This window comes from Aphis gossypii, chromosome 3, assembly GCF_020184175.1.
Source record: "Aphis gossypii isolate Hap1 chromosome 3, ASM2018417v2, whole genome shotgun sequence".
Taxonomy (NCBI): domain Eukaryota; kingdom Metazoa; phylum Arthropoda; class Insecta; order Hemiptera; family Aphididae; genus Aphis; species Aphis gossypii.
The window spans coordinates 53,087,952-53,106,378 of NC_065532.1; the positions used below are offsets into that span (position 1 = coordinate 53,087,952).

Genomic DNA, 18,427 nt, shown 5'->3' on the forward strand with positions numbered 1-18,427 from the left:
TTACATTTTATTTTCATAAACCATAAACTAAGTTTTTAAGCACATAATTAAAGAAATTAATTGTTCAAGTTCTTAAAACAGATACTTACATATTTGTATAAATAATAGAATTAATAAAATTTATTTAACCTGGCTTTTTGGTTTCACCATTACTTTTCATTTTCGTGGGTTATTAGATTAATAACTAAACATTTTGTAAATAACTTTTGACGTTTTTACTATTTTAAAAACAATAAATTACCATCAATTAACTCCTCCCACCATCTACGTTTTTTACCCTGAGTCCATTCGCACGATGAAAAAATAAAATAACAGGCTCGAGATAGAATGTTGGAAAACAAACTTTGTTTACAATTTTATTTTATTTTTTGTTCGTATATACATATTTTTATGTTTGCCATTAACTTGTGTGATCGTGGTTGTATATCATAATATTAGGTTTTTTTGTTAATTTTGTTAATTTCTTATCACAAGAATTTTAGTTAAAAATAAAATATGACCATATGAAATTTTCATAATGATTCTACCTTTTAACATTTCAGCATAATTGGTTCTTGTTTCCAGTGATGCATAAATCCTATTATTCCCATGAGTTTTCAGAAACTAATAAAGTTACTGGGTATGTCCCGAGTGTTTTCTGTTTTTAATTTTCACCTTGTTCATAACCTGAGTGCGTTCATAATCCTATCGAAAAATTATATTGAAAAGCATGAGTTCACTCTTGGTCCTAATCTAAAACCTATAATATAAAATTGTTTTTGAAAAACTTTATATTTAACAAGACAATTAAAACTACCGACAATAACACGTAATATTTATAACTTACATGGAATACTGGATTTGTTAGAAATTAAGACTTATGATAAGGAATAATTCCTCATGGTAAATTATCATAATTTTAATACTGTAATGTTTTCATGTGAAATAAAATGTAAATATTTAAGTACTATTAAAATTAAATAGCATATTATGGTACGTTTAAGTTTTATTTTATTAAATTATTGTCAAAATAAAACTTAAAAAAATTGTATTTACAATAATATACGATTTAAGTAATCACCATTAAATACCTTAAATGTACTATTAAATTAACAATAAAAAATTCAAATCATATGCAAAATAGTTTATTATACTAAACACAAAATGTTTTAAATTAAATTTGAAATGTGTATCTTTTATTGAACAACATTCATTATTTAAAAATCTATTAACGTTTTTGAAAATATTTTTTATATAATTTCCAATCGAAAAAGAAAGTATTTTTTACTTTTTTTAAATGATGGCAGTTTTTTTTAATTTCATACTCTAACGCAGAATAATTTTTGGAGTATTTAGAAACATAAAAATTGAAATTTAATTGAGTAGCTTGTAAGTTATAAGTATTTAAAGATTAGATGAGTGAAGTTGAAGTAGTAGACTAACATCTTGCGGGGTATTCCCTAACTACTTCACACCGATTATTAATATTTTAAATACTATTTAGTATTTTCATCTTATAAACTTCAAAAAATATATTAATTACATTTAATTATTTGGTAATATTTTAATAAAACTCTAGCATTTGTCTTAAACAAACTTGAAATGTTTTAAAGGAGATATAAGCCAAAATAATAAAATTAAATAATACAATAGTAAAGTATTACGGTTCATCTCATCCTGAAAAATATACTTGAAAATAATTAATTCAATCTACTACATTAAGTGGAAACATGAATACAATACAAAATTATCATAAAACATACCTATACTTAATACCTAATGTAGGTTAATAAAACAAATTTTCTTAGAGTCGTTTTTTTTTTCAATATACAATCTCATAAATTTTAAATTGAACACATAATAATCTGTTTTACTGACTAATTTAATGATGAGGTACCTACACTTGATATTTACTACTTAACAGAAAATTTAATACTTTCACTCTTTTTATAATTGTTAGCTACCTAAAATATAGAGATCTTAACTAAAAATTTACCATTTGTGTATCTTTTTTATGATTAGCTTATATTATCTCGTCTAACGTTCATATCATAAGTATCTTGAAACAATCTGATATTTTAAAAACTCTATTATCGATACTACACCTATGAATCAAGTGCTAGATACTCCTATTATAATTCTCTCATTTAATTTATACTTATTTTCAGGCATGAAATTCTAAGTGCAAATTACTTAAGGGTGGCACTCAAAAACAATCAGTTTAAACCTGCCGATGTATTGAACGTGTATTACCTATTTGTATTTAAAAAGTAACTATTTGTATTTATAGTTATTTTGTCAACGTTTTGTAGATCAACTATTTTATGTGCCACTACTATTCGAATAAAACTAAGAAATATACCTATTTGACATTAGAAATGATTATATTTTATTTCAATTTTACTAGTTCCATTAAACTGAAACATAACACTTGTTATTACATATAATTTTCTCATTAATTCTTACTATTTACACTAACTTCCGGTTATCCCAAATTGAAACTAAAAACTTTAAAATCGAGTACACTTTGTTCCGTTAAAAATATATCGTGTTAATAAAATATTTATTTTTTAAATTCTTTGCAAAGGTAAGAAAGCTATTGGTTTAAAAATAATGTGTTACTTTAAAGAAAAACACTTTTTTGTGTTCTGAAAGTTTTGTACAACTCTACTTCTATCGATTGTAAAGTGGACATAGATATAGTATAGTGATACGTTAGAATTGCCAAGTAGCTTTAAAAAAGATTGCCAAAAAAATATCAAAGGTTTGGTAATTTTTTTTAGATTGAAACATCTTTTTTTACGTTTGAATTTTTCTAAAAAGTTTGAAGACATCGAATAGACATTAGACATATTACAGACATTTTTCCAAATAGATTAGTTTGATATAAAACTTTAAATTGTTTACGTTTAAATACAATTAGTTTTAATTTCAAGGCAATAATGACTATAATTATAATTAAAAATCTACTTTTAAATTGATTCCACTACAAAAAATGACTTGTTTAACATTCATGCAATAAAATATTTTAAATCTTACTGATTGAATTTGTTGAGGTAGATTTTCATGTCTTAGTATATTTTAAATAAATATAGGTATGTTAATTATAGTTTATGATTATATAATATTAAAGTTATATTTTTTACATAGGAAAGTAAAATATTGCTTAACCAAAACTGTTAATACTATGCACATTTAGATTTCATGCTTATTGCATAATTTAAACTTGTACTTTTAAATAAATTAACTTTTTTAATAAGTATTTTTAGACATTTTTATTTAAACTACAATCAACAGTTGCACGTCAATTTAAACAATAGCAATTATGTTAATGAAATTAATTTTTCTATGATATTATAACAGGTATTTTATGTTTGTCGTGACTGTGGTTGTATTAAAAAACAACGAATATATATATATGTGTGTGTGTGTGTGCCATCGATTCACGTATTGTTTAATAAAAGAAATTAAACATTTAAAATACAATAAATTAAAGAATTATAAAGTTGTAAAAATATAAGTAATGTTTTACAACTTTACACTTCCATTTGCTTTCATTATGATTTTATAAATTATAACTATGATAAAATCTGTATAACGATTATATATACTGAAAAGTTAATAGGACAAAATATGACAATGATATTTATTTCGAAATATATAAAAAATTAATGATATATAATATTAATATGTACTATCAAAGATAATTTAATGTAAAAAAAAAAATAATTTTTGTTACCCCATAACTTTTATCTTATTATATTATTGTTATTTGAATTATGTTGTGGCTTAAACAACTGTGTAAATCATATCTACTTTGCTCATTGTTCTCTAACCTGTCGTAATAACATATTGTTTTATGATGGACGTTACCAATTTCTGTAATACTGTAATTTTCTGTTGTTATACAACAAATATATAATATTATGTTGGATTGATTTTCGTGTATAGTTTACGAATCAACAATAATTACGTACTATATTAACAATAATGCTTTTAATTTTGAGGTAAAATTAAAAATTAAAAAAAAAAATGATACATTTCCAATCAAGTAGCATTAATTTAATAATGAATCTAAATAACGATTTAAAATTAAAATAATAATAATATTAATAAATTACAATCAGGTTAATATTATAATTTGTTACTAGTAACAAATAATTAAGCGCACTGTTCCTTTGCTTTGTAAATCGAGCATATTCCTTGAATTGATATTACTGTAAAATATAATAAAGTACTGAATAAACAAAAACGTATTATTATACAAATATTACAAATATTATTAACTTTTAGTTTTTATTTTACAAAATTTACAGTTTCCACTTCTAGTCTAAATAAGTTTATAAATAGAAAAAAAAATGATACGTGTAATTATCGACATTAATATTACTATGTAAATTTGAAACACTTGGTTTTTTTATTCAATAGTTTTATTATTAAATAACAATGATATATTAGTTTGTGCTTTAATTTTAATTTTTTATTTTTTCAGATATGCCGATAATGTATTTTGTTATTTATGAGAATCATTTCTGTCACCAAGTTTTGGCGTAAACAATCTACAGTAAGTTTAAAACTTTGATTGTATTTTTTTTTTTAGTAATTTACGAAAATGTCACAATATTATTTTCACAATAAAATATTGAGATAAATTATCAATTTGACGTTCGCAGCGATTTTTTTGTTCTAAATGGTTTGAAACACACTTTGTACCTAATCTGTTTTTAGTTTAATAATCCTATCGAATTTTCGTGTGAATTCAATACATTATTTCAACAACTTGGTAGATCACCATGCGTGTGTTTCTATTCAACGTATTTGTGCGAAACACAATTATTACTCAATTCGGAATAGGTCGCCGCGAACATAATCACGCGATGTTACGAACCACAATCAAAGGGTAGCTCAGTGGACTTTAAAATTGACACACAGTTTGTTCAATAACGATTCGTGTTTGTAATAATAATTACTACAATTTCTACGTCTACGAAAGACGACTGAAACCTCATCCAGCATTTCGTCCCTAATACGCATTTGTAATTGAAATAGTTAGTAAAAGTTATAGTAGAAATAGTTAAGAAATAATATATAAAATAATAGTAAGAAATATAGTGTATTGCACATGTCAGACGTAAGTTTCGCAATATATAATAATATTGATAGACAAATCTAATTCAGATGATTATTAATATGTAATTTTTTTTTTAAGATTATTTACAACAATAAAACATAGTGTTTTTATATTTTTTTTTTAAATTTGTGAAACAATGTAGGTACCTACATTTTAAGTACACATTTTTGAATTTATTAAGTATTTAAATTTTGGCAAAATATATATTATATTTTCTTTTAAAAATAAACATGACAGATGTAAATTTTAGGAATTTTAGTCTATTAAACAATTGTCTTACATATAAATTATGACGTATTATATAATAATTTCTAACATTTTATACATATGAAATGAATTGTCTATAAAAATATTGATAACAATACATATATATTATATGTCAATAAATTGTTATTATTGATTATGTGATTTGTCTTTTCAATAACCATAGTTTATACTATTTTTATTGCAATATTTTATAGCTTAAATTGTTTTCTTCTTTTTTTAATTTTGTTATTAATGTCATTTTAAGAATATAATACTGTGAATATTTTTATTTTTTAGTAATTTATCGAACGTAAAAAAATTACCTTAAAAACTCATAAAATATGATAAATAACATTTCGAAAGTTATATAACATCATTTCCCATACTGCTTTTTAATTATATCAGATCCTTTTTCAGCTATCATCATTGTGGCGGCGTTAGTGTTGCAAGACACTAATGCTGGCATCGTCGAAGAGTCAATCACTCTAAGGCAATCAATGCCAATTACTTTTAAAAAAGGATCGACCACTGCAGTTTTATCACTAATAGCACCCATCTTGTTGGTACCAACTGAGTGGAAAATTGAGGTGGCTACATTTTTAATAGCACATTTCCAGTAGTCTGTGGTGCCCCACTTGCAATTTGCCTCGCAATTCGGAAACACTATTTCCTCAAATATATAACCCGCATCAGTCATTGGTTTTTTCTTGCACATTTCAACCACAAACTCAATACCTTTCACCATCGTGTCGATTTCTTCCTGATCGGATAAATAGTTCGCAATTATTTTTGGGCTTGACAAAGGGTCTTTTGATCTTAGTAAAATACGTCCTGTTTTGGTTATTAGGTTACTAATCGGTATCATAAGTATTATGTCGCTCTTCATGTTCAACTCATTGTACACATTTGCCATCTCGTCGGAAAATCCAAACATATTCCTGAAAGTGTTTAATGTTTTGGTCGTATTGTACGAATATCTTATTTTCATGATTTCAATATCAGGGTTTCCGGACGCGCGTTTCGTGTCGACAAAACTGATAAGTCCCGTCAGCCCCATTGTACTGATACCTTTGGAAATTAAATCAAATGTATCCTTTCTAAGTTTTGTACTTTCTTCCGCAATTTTTGAAATTGGTCTATCCTTACGGTCACTAAGAACAAGTCCGAAAAAAGCAATGTGGTCTTGAAAGTTATGGCCGACGGGGAGATCCGTCACCACGTCAATGCACATCTCTTTCAAGTGGTCTGCTGGTCCAATCCCGGAGAACATAAGTATTTGAGAACTCATCACTACTCCGGCACATAGTATAACTTCTTTCGTACATTTAACAGTCTTGAACTCACCTGTTTTTGTTACGAACTCTACGCCAATCGCTTTTTTGTTCTCGATAAGAATTTTGGTGACTCGGATGTATTTGGCTACGAACAAATTTGGTCGTCCGCTATTGGGAATTAAGAAAGCTTTCAGTGTACTACACCGCATTCCATTCCGAGTTGTACTATCCGACATCGCGTATCCAACTGTGCGGTCTATTTTATTCAAATCTTTAACATTTGTCAAGCCCATTAATTCTGCTGCTTGAGATATTGTTTGTATAGCAGGATCTGGAGATTCGAAAGGACTAACAGTGAGAGGCCCGCACTTCCCATGAAATGTTGGATCAAACCTAGTCGTGTCGGTAAAATTTTCAGATTTTATAAAATACGGCAGTACAGAATTGAAATCCCAATCAGTGCAACCCATTGTTTCCCATTTATCAAAATCGAACTTTGTTCCACGAATGTGTAGCATTACGTTCAAGGACGAACTGCCACCCAACATACGACCTCTGGGTATATGACATACTTCTCCGTCTAAGCCTTTGAACAAATTATCTTCCTTTTCAGTTAAAAATTTCCAATCGTATTCCGTATTCAATGCCAAACTCCATTTGAGTGGAATTTCCGATGATTCTGGAGGATCGCCGCCTGCTTCCAATAGTAAAATATTCCATTCGCATATTTCACTTAAACGAGCAGCAACTATCGAACCGGCACTACCAGCTCCGACAATGATAAAATCAAAGTTTATTGCGTAGTCTTCTGACAATAGATTTGGAGCGAAATCCTTCGGATATTTAATTGCATTTAATTTTATAAATATCTAAATACATTAAATAATATAAAAAAATAAAATTAATAATATACAAATATTTAAGTCAATATACTTACAATACTTAATAAGATAAATAATATTTTGAAAAACATTGATATTTTGTTCAACACAAGTTGTTGGTATTGCAATTTTTTAAGTAAAAACTTTTCTGAATAATAATATGAATAAATGTACCACTCGATACGGTGAATAGACGTACTACTCTGATAAATATATATTTTTTTTATACCAATCTATCTAATGATTTGTACTATCGATTTACATACTCGACTATGTACATAGTGTATTTCACAACTGTGTAAACTACACGAGTTTGAATTGTTTTTAAACATTTGAATACAAAATTAAATTTTACACTTTAAGAGTACGACTGTGAAATAATAAATTTATTTCAATAAATTAATTTTAATACGAACTTATAAATTAAATAAGAAATCCTATCAACTGCTTTTTTAGAATAATCAACCAAATTAAACTGTGATCTAATATATTTATTTATTTTTTCAGATACACAAAATATGTATTACTACGTGAACAAGATCCCGTTATATCCTTAAGTTTTCGCATAAAAAAATAGAGGGTGAGTCACAAACTTTTACAAATTATTGAAAACAATTAACACTAGAAGTTACGTATTACATTTTAGTAAATTTACGATCATACTTCACGTTGTTGTTTTTGAGTTTATGTATGATTTTAGCATGTTCGGTGCAACGAACAGTTCAATAGTAATATATTTCTGTCCGAAATGATATTAAACACATTTCATAGCTAAACCATGTATTAACTAAGTATTGTTCTCATGTATACTAATTAACTCTTGATAGAATATCGTTTTCCCGGTAAAAACTCTATTTTAGGAAACACGATAAAAATGCTTAGGCTCCCAAATTAGTTAAAAAATACTGTATATTATATATATTATATAATAAATGTTCACAAATTATTTATTACTTCATATACGTGTATATTTTGTTATAAAGAAATGAAAATCATTATATCGACATGTTCGTATAACATTATGATTATAAAACCAACACGTGGATTTGTAATAAAATGTGATAATTAGGATTATGATTTTAATTACCTGAAAAACCTAAAAAAATAACCCGAAAATAGCTTAAAATATTTAAAAAAAAAAATGTATAACAAATATTTTCACCTAATTCGTGGTATCTAAGATTATAGTTGTATTACTTATATAATTATTTTTATAACCGATAGCGAATATTTATATAACAGCCTATTTTTAAAAAATTAACGATATAATTTTTTTTACAAGTTTAAATGAAAAGAAATAAAAATATTACCTAAATTTCAATAAAGTATTAAAAAATGTTTTTAAATGCTAAAAAAATAACTAGAAATTTATAGTTATCAGTCTTCTCACGATTAATACATATTACATGATGATATATTTAATAATATATAATGAAAATAAATATAAAGATTTATCAATATTATTATAGCACTCTCGTTCAGTATGGGAGCGGTATTATATTAAATACGATTTTAAAATTATTACAATGTACAGGCATAATAAATAAATAATAATAATATCGTAGTGTACTGTCTCCTGCCGTCATTCTTAATATAACATGATACAAAAACTATAGCTATATTCGTGATGAACCTTGACATCCAAGTACGGTAGCAATAATGTTATAATTTGACATACCTATCGTGGCGAATGGGATGCGCTGCGACTAGACGAATCTTGTCTCCTCGTATCCCGTTCGGTGTAACAATATTACGATCATGCACGCTCACCGATAGGTAATGTACATATTTAAGGTAGGTACGTTAGTTATTCAACATACCCTGATTGCGAAGAGGGAATACCTGTGACTGTGTAATCACGCGTACACTACAATATAATCTTCTTATCACCGTCTGATGTATTTTTTTTTAACAGTTTTGATGTTTATATTTTGGCTTTGAGTTAAAGGTAATCTATTGAAGTTTGGCTTTGGTTTATTATATTTTTATTTATTTTTTATTACAATTTTGAAATTACAGTTGAATACTATTTAAGTTATCGTTTTATGATTAAAAAAAAATAATAAGAAAAAAGAGTTTATATAGGTTCGCTTAGCTGTGAAATTATAGAAGTCAAGTGTATCTCGTCAATCATAATTCAGTCGAAAACGTAATCGATTTGTTAAGTTTGAGTTAAATTTAACATAAATTATATATAATTATACTAAACGATTGTATGCGATAAAAATCTATTCTGAAGGATAATGGTATAATCTTAACAAATTCTTTATATTTTTTTTTTACATTACATTTTTTCGATTATTTTAAAAGCACTTAGAATTTTAAATTTTGACCTCCTAAAAGTACCAATTAGAACCAATTTACTACAAGAAACTTTCATCTAATTTTTCAATTAGATAATTTATCTTCTAGAAAAAAGTAGACACCAGACACACACACACAAAAACATCAATGTAAAACAATACATTCATTGATAGCGCTCAGAAAATAAAAACAATTTCATGAAATCGATCAATGTGATGTGTGGACACTCTTTCGGTGACAGCGACTAGTTTCTGTACCAAGATATTTAATAAAATACGTTTGTCTCTCCCTATAATAGGTCTTCTGTACCGTATCTATAGGTCTTTTAGCTATTATTTTTTTTTTTTTAGTTATTTTATGATGAAAAATTGATAGTATTGAAACCTAACTATTGATAAAAACTATAGACTTTATAGTTAGTTATGTTAATCAACAAAGTTATCCAACATTTTAATAAGTAGTAAGTAATTGTTTTGCTTTAACTTATAAATCATAAAGTATGTTTTTACGTTGAAAAGTTAAAAATTAATTATAGAGTATTGATTTTAAGCATTAATGTATAGCTATAAAAATAATGTGGGAAAATTCTTAAATGTGGGTCTATATTGACAAAATGGGAACCAATTCAGTAACAATTGGAAAACAATTTATTGGTGCTCGATGAAAGTATAGTTATTCAATCGAGGCCGCTCCGCTACTGTTGTTACAGGTGTACAGCAAGGCGAGGTATCGCACGTTAGGCTGAATATTCGCCTGGAAGTTGAAATATTCATCGAAGTTTCCAAACAACTTACTGTAGTTCACATACTTAGAATTTTTACAAATTGTTCGACAGTAAATAATTGTTAAATAGTTTCAACATATGACAGACCACTGCGCTATATAGAAGCCTAGTGCGTACTTATATTGCCTTACTAAGTAAAATTTGGTATTTTCGTTGAGTAAATGACAAAAAAAATTTTTTTTAATAATTTTCTTTTCGGGATACAATGATTACAATAATGGTTTTGATAATGTATTCATAAAAACAACAAAGGCATTGAGACAAACGCGGTGACTAGGTGACGTGAAGATAACACGCTATATTCATATAATGCTAATTTTTGAAGAAATAAGAAGCGTATTTAACCAAATTACGTTCAAGACAAAAAAAGTTAAAAACAAACGACTTCAACTTAATTTAAAAACAAGCATAATTAATCTTAAACAATTATGTCATCGAAATCGATCATGCATTAGAATCTACCTATTCTAACAAAAATAATATTTTCAAAACAAATTCATCACGAGGTATTGAATATTGATCCTATATCTTATTAAATATTTTGTCGACGTTTCAATTAATGTGATTGATATTCCCCAGAATTCCTGGGAATGGGAATATTATTTTCTTGAATTTTTCGTGGGAATTCTGGGAATTCCAACTCTGCTTCTATATCGCATGTTACCATTGTAACTGCAAACATATGATGTATAGGTATATAGATTGTCATACCGTACATTTAATTATTATAAATACATTTAAATTTAAGTAAATATATTTAATAGAAATCATTTTTGTTTGTTAAATTTACAAATAGTATGTCCACAATAATAAATAAACTGTACTTTATTGAGTTATCCCAAAGTCATTATTTACATATTCATTTATTTTTTTATGGAGTTAAATTTACAGTTCTTTGTTCTTGTTTATTAGCTTCACTGCGTGTGAAAAAATCGTTAATTACGCTCCCACTCATTATCTGTAAATTATATATGTATATATTTTTTTTTTATCGACTTACGTATACAGGTGTGATCAATATATAATTATTTGTTTTCATTATGTGTGACTTTATTACATTCATTAGTTGACTGTTATGCACACCATAATACGACAATTATTATTATTCGAGTGCACAAATGCAGCAACCGAAACGATGTGGCTGCAGTATAGACGAGTTGATATCAAGCGACTGAAATTGTGTGGTCGCCTATAAACATTACAAGCACTAGAATAATTATAATCGCAATATACACTCAAACGTCCAGTTAAACCTGACCTTTGGCTATGATATACACGTCTAGGTATATATGTTACACATTGAACGTATGATCTTGTTTTAGTAATAAATTACGGTGTAGTGCACATACCAACCACTGATACCGACTGACGTAGACGGTATGGTTCGTGGTAATCAGATAGAATTGTGCAGTGACTAGTAATTTGTCGCAGCAACACATGCAATACGATATTATAATAATAGACACTAAAATCCTAAACAATATTGTCCCAAAGCGGCAGATAGGCGAGGTGGTTCGATCATTGATGAATAATGTTATTGTAATTAAACCAGGTATATGGTAGGTATAGATACCTATATTATGTGCTATCAATGTTATGTCCAGATTATGTACAATCAGTAGTGGCTCGTGATTTTCACATAAGATATTGCACGACAAATTGATTAGATACCAATGTAAGATGGAAAAAATATTATGGCAATATTAATGGTTAATATACGGTGGTGCGTTATCTTTTCAGCGACCGATCGCGGACATCGCGACACGATGAAAATAGGTCCAGTGCTCGTATTAAGGGAACGTGGTAGTTATGAGGTTGTAAAATATTTGAAAATGCTCATTATTCATTTAAAAATTTAAATATCATAAAAAAAAATTCAGTCAAGTGCTAGTTGGACTCGCGCACCGAGGGTTCCGTACAAACCTGTAGGTATATAGTTAAAAGTTCAACCAACATGACAATCGAGTCATAGTTATGGTATTTTTATTGCAAAATGAAATTTATAACATTAAAATATGAAAAGCTGGAGGATCATAAATTAATGACAATTAATGAAGTCGTAAAATATCCTACGCATTTACGCATACACAAGGACAAGGTGTTTTACTTATTATTACTTATTATTAGGTACTTATTATTTACTTATTATTATAGGTATAGGCTGGCTAAATAGAATTCATTTCACGGCTGTATTTTTTCAATAAACATCAAATATCGTTTACAGAGAAGCTCTAACCAAATAAATTTAATGATAAATCTTGATTCAATATAATTTTAATTTGATTTAATTTTAATTTAATATAATTTAATTGGTGTTTTAATTTAATATAATATATACGGGATTGAGATGGGGACGGGAACGGGAATGCATTCCCATGGGACATGATCAAGTCTGGTGACGGGGAGGTAATTTTTTTACACACGGGCGAATTATAAAATGTTTTAACAGATGAATAAGAATTTGAAAATATTATCAAATTTACTGAATTATTATTAATGTTTTTATACTTTAACCCGGCAACGACGGGTAATTCAGCGTGTTATATTTTATTGTAACAAACTGATTGAAAAATTTTCTCCTCTCAATACATAGAGGTAAGTTGCGGCCATTTCGGTAACTACAATTATATTTATCAACGCGTTCATGAGATAAGAAGTAGTAACTTTAAAATTTTCAAAATTGTCAAAAATATTTTATTTTTATATGATGAAACTAAAAATTTATGGTTTTGTAATTTTTTCTATATCTGTACTATAAGACGTGACTTTGTACGAAATTTCAAGATTCTAAGTTCACGGGAAGTACCCTGTAGGTTTTGATTCAAGTGCGAGTTTCGAAAATTTGCGGAAATTCGCGGCCTAAATGGCTGTATCTTTTGATTGCGTTGGCTTAGATGGTTGATTTTTCTACAGCTTCCAGGGACAGTAGATCTGAGTATCATATAGAAATTTCAGTTTGATACCTCCACGCGTTCCTGAGAAAAACGGGCTTGACAGACGGACGGACGGACGGACAACAAAGTGATACTAAAAGGGTTCCGTTTTTTCTTTTGAGGTACGGAACCCTAAAAACAAAGAGAGAACATAGATATTGTTCTTACCTAAAAGTTTGATGACATGCGGTCAATTCACTTTAATACCAAAACTAACAACACATTATTGAAAACGGCGAACGAACATTTACTATATCGTACGTGTGTAAAACAGAAAACATTGATTCAGGTACGACGCTACATTTTCTTTAATGTGCTCCAAACAACTAATATGTATTACTAACCGACGTGTCGACGCACGTACCTCATATTTATACGGCCGCCCGGAGCACAAAAAATGTATACTCTGCGAACTATTTAATCGTTAATAGACGCATTTCTCAACCCGAAAAGCTGCAAAAACTTTTCTTTTTTTTTTTATTTCAGACCATGCGCCAAATATCCAATTAAAATTTACTATATAAATCCAATAATTATTTATATAATATTTTTGGATAGTTCAAGTGCTTTATAGCAAGATCCGTCACTGTGTACAATGATTTAATCTTATATTTATCATAATCTTTTTTTTAAATTTATTCAACTTTTTGCGTAATTTTTCAATACTGTTGTCGATAAAATAATACTTTTATTACAATTTTTATTAGAACATATTTCTTATCGCTTTTATATTATTGCCCGCATGCTATCAACTACAAAGTATTGACATGCCATAAAATCTTATACAGCGGAAGTTTCGTATTTTTTGTTTAACAAATACAGCACACTGTGTCGCCACCATGTATATAATAAAATATAACGCACACGTTAACGAAAGGTTTTTGTGGAACTGAAACGAAACTTAACCGATAGTAATAATAATAATAATAATAATGCGTCTACTACATCGTAGTAGTCAACGTGCACCAGGCATTGACCAACATTGATACAATTATCGACGGTGTACCTTTACTTTATTCGTTTGACGTAAACTAACAAGTAAAGTAGCATTCTCAGAAAATTCCCTTGTATTAGGTTATGTATTTTAGGTATATATTATATAAAAGGACGAAAATCGATATAGTAACACATATAATATATTATATATTATATCCTGTTCACCCTCTCTGTATCGCGATAGAGGTGTTAAGAACTATATAATATACAGGAGCTTTCTAGTTTTTTTCTTGCCAGTAATTTGTCCGTTGGCATTATTTATTTTTTTACGGGGTTTATTTCCCCTCCTCCCAAAACTTGTTCGAACTTTCGGTTTTCTCCTCTACACCCCTTAGTGGTCGTAAATTCCGTTATTTATGTTTATTCTATCAACTTGCCGTTGTTTATTACCACCACGGAAAGTTTTTAAACTTCTCGATACGTGCTGGCGAAGAAAGTACCCTTTGGTAAACTATAAAACGTCATGGGAGACTTTTTCCTTCCCGTTTCCTTCAGAAAGAGCGAAAAATAAAATAGAAATATTGATGCGCAACACCAGATATACCGGACGAAACAAGTATCGTTTCAGTTTTGATAACTTTAAACACAATCGAATAATTTCTTTGAAAACTCTTTGAAAACCAAACTCAAAACATAACACACACACACAAATACTTATATTACATTATAAGGTCTAGAGGTTATTTTTCTCTTTGAAATCTCTATAGAGTCGTTTTCATATATTATTCTATTCTTGACGGGTTATACTTTTTTCTACTCTATTCGTTTTGTATTTTCTTTTCATTCAGGCATATTGCTTTTTATTTTACAATTTAACAATTGATTTATTGAAAAATTTATAGTAACAAATCGTTTCCAATTATTTGTATTTTGTCAAGTCACTAAACTTAAGTTTTTTTTTTATTTTTTTATATGTATATTATGTGTTATGTATCTATGGCATATTATATTAAAGAAAAAAATAATATAACCACCACAAATCTTACGTTTTTTACTTCAACATTTAATTTAAAAGATTTTACTGCAAAAATACTGGTATTTGTCTTGTTTCATAGTGGTATTCAAAAAACAAATAACACACTGTTTAATTACGCTTTGAAAGTCAATTCAAATATTATATACCTAACTTCATATTATTAAAACAGAGTTTTGAAGAGTAGAAACCACTTCTAGATATTAATGTATATTTGATTTACATCTAGCATGCTAGCTTGTCCTATATCATGTTGTATTCTTCAAACGCATCCTGCATTCATCTGCTGTGAAATATTTGATACTTTTCTTACCACATATTACACAACTTAAAAAACGTATTTTAATATTATTTCATTACTCACAATAGTCAAACATTTTAAATATTTACATAATTTTAATAAACTCTAAATGTACCTATATACATTATTATTATTATTTTTTTTTATTAAATCTATCTGTGGTATAAATGGTTATTGATATTGATAATAAAATAAATCAATTACAATATTATAGTTGTTTGAGTTACCGGTGCCACTATGCGTCACCATTCACCCCCCCCCCCCAACCAAGTCCAAATATGGGTCAACATTCATATATGTTCTTAGCTGCTAATATACGATTATAATATGATGGAATAGCTGGCCTTGCACACACACTCACGCGCACCATCCTATTTTTTTTTTTTAGTTTTATTTAATTATTGTTATCAATTCGTATATAATATATTAGATTACGTACCGCTCTCGATACCGATACTCGAGAATTTATACGTCCGCAGTCCGATTAAGTGCATATAATTAAATATTGCAAGTTTTCCATTGTCAGTCAAAAAAAACTCTCGTCCCATTCGTTGTCGCGGCAGTATTGGCACACTAATTTACTATAAACCTTTTTTTTTTGTGTTTTTACTCGAATAGTAAAATTATTATTTTGTTTATTATTTTGAGCCGCAAGAGCTAGTTGTTAAATATATTTGGTAGAGTATTCGCTAATCGCTATACTAACCTAGTTATATTTTGGACGCGAATCTCCATTAGGTGATATATTCATAATATTAAATTATTGTTTTATAGGCGCTAATCGTCATATTTTCCCTATTAATTTTATTTTATATACTTGTGATGCGCGAATCGCCACGTTTTGTATTATATTATATCGTTTATATCATCGTTGTAGTTTTATATTTATTGGATGTGAATTTTATTTAGTTTATAGTAATAGGACCAACTGGCCAGACTTCGCTTCACAAATTTGTAAGTTGTTCTGTATATTATTATTTTCGTTTATTATTAAACCAGAAAGGCCAGATATTATATTTATATTGCAGCTCTAATAGCTGCATTCTATTATCGTTGGCTGTTGGGTCAGAAAGGCTATAAATTATCACTATCTTTTTCCGTATTATAATAAAGTTTACGTAAATGATGTGATTTTTTCTCATTCAAATCGTGTATTTTTATTTTAAATTTATTATACAGCAACTATAGTTACCAACAAGGTTGTTATAACTTATTTCTAACTCGTAAGAATACACCAACGTCCAACACATATACACAACTACTTACACACATTTTTCACAACACGCATCGCGTAACTCCGCAGTAAGTACTCGGCTATTCCGACCACTGCTGAACGAATTACCACACCACTACAACCCAGGTATTTCATTATTATTTTAAGTTCTAAGTGTTAGTAGTGTTCTATTAACATTTGGTGTTCGAGTTCGCATACTAAAACTGATAAATTTATATTTTCACATAAAAAGGGATAAAAATTCAAATATAAAATAGAATAATACTGAATAAAATTAGTAATAAGTTTTGTGTTGAGCTTAAAATAGTCTGTTGTGGGTTATCATTATATTTGGTTGATGAGAGAGATGAGTTTCTGATTGGAGTCTATTTTTTAAATTTCTATAATTGGTATAATAATATGTGAAAATAATATAAATTAAAAAATGATGGCTTCGTGAATGTGGCAACATCGCATAAAATATTGTATGCTTAATCGTGTTTTACCGGTATGGACATGGAGATGTTGTTAGGTTCTTAAATCATTAGCTTTATAAGTACATTGTCTATACTAGGTTTTTAAGAAACATAGGGAAATCCAAATATATATATAAAATATTATAATATATTTTATTATTTTAATACATTAAGTTGTACTTCATTAATTGTCATAAAATAATTATCGATAGTTATAAACGCACTGATATCGGCTACTTGCAAGTATAATCAACGTGTAATGTGTAAATGTGTTCGACCGACGACTACTATTCGTGAGTCGTTTTGCCAGTCAGCTCACAAAATACTTGGAACATATTATGACAGAGTAGTTATTTGAACGTCACATCAGTTGTGGGATGTCACGCCATAAACACCACACCAAAGCTAGGTCAAATATTTTGTCGGGATAATTGCGAGGCGCCGGGCATACGCGTGGAGTTTCTAGTCTCATCGTCGTAACCATCCCAAGGCGGTGTAACCCGTGGTCCTGTAGCATTCACGAAATGTCAACAATAAGCAAAGTAAACATGTACGTGAAAGCCTTTACCCCTCTCATTCAACCACATGCAGCAGCCGACATCAATGTCAAACCCAGAGACGATAAGCACTTTATACTTGTCTCTACTGTATGTATATTATTATTGCTATCATTATATCGTGTATAATTTATACGAATGACAATGACTGTGGTCGGTGGTGACTATGGAAAATGCCTTTACATACTTATTTGACATTATTTATTTTGATGTGGTTTGAGAAAGATCGAAAGACCATCAAAGTTGTAGATTTTCGCAAAAGTTTTAAAAATTGTATCTGCCATATAAACATCGCCGTAAATCGGTATAATAGCAGCATCAATACGTCAACGGACCATGAGACGTGTTTTATAGTCCTTTTTAAAAATACAAGTTTTTG

General features: G+C 28.2%; 2 protein-coding genes across 3 annotated transcripts in view; one reads left to right on the plus strand and one right to left on the minus strand.

The window, feature by feature from the left end:
• LOC114128483 (leucine-rich repeat-containing protein 4B-like) overlaps nt 1-18,427 on the plus strand; it is a 283,831-nt gene that overhangs the window by 144,837 nt on the left and 120,567 nt on the right. For both annotated transcript variants that reach the window (XM_050204262.1, XM_050204264.1), the window contains 2 exons: nt 4,472-4,543; nt 8,019-8,091. The gene's annotated coding sequence lies outside the window, so the exon portion shown is untranslated. The remainder of the gene's footprint in view (nt 1-4,471; nt 4,544-8,018; nt 8,092-18,427) is intronic.
• LOC114119559 (glucose dehydrogenase [FAD, quinone]-like) lies at nt 3,954-7,725 on the minus strand. The gene is made up of 3 exons (XM_027981143.2): nt 7,568-7,725; nt 5,680-7,499; nt 3,954-4,196 (listed from the first exon to the last, which is right to left on the minus strand). The coding sequence occupies exons 1-2, from the start codon at nt 7,601-7,603 to the stop codon at nt 5,730-5,732; spliced, it is 1,806 nt and encodes a 601-aa protein (XP_027836944.2). The 5' UTR covers nt 7,604-7,725; the 3' UTR covers nt 3,954-4,196; nt 5,680-5,729.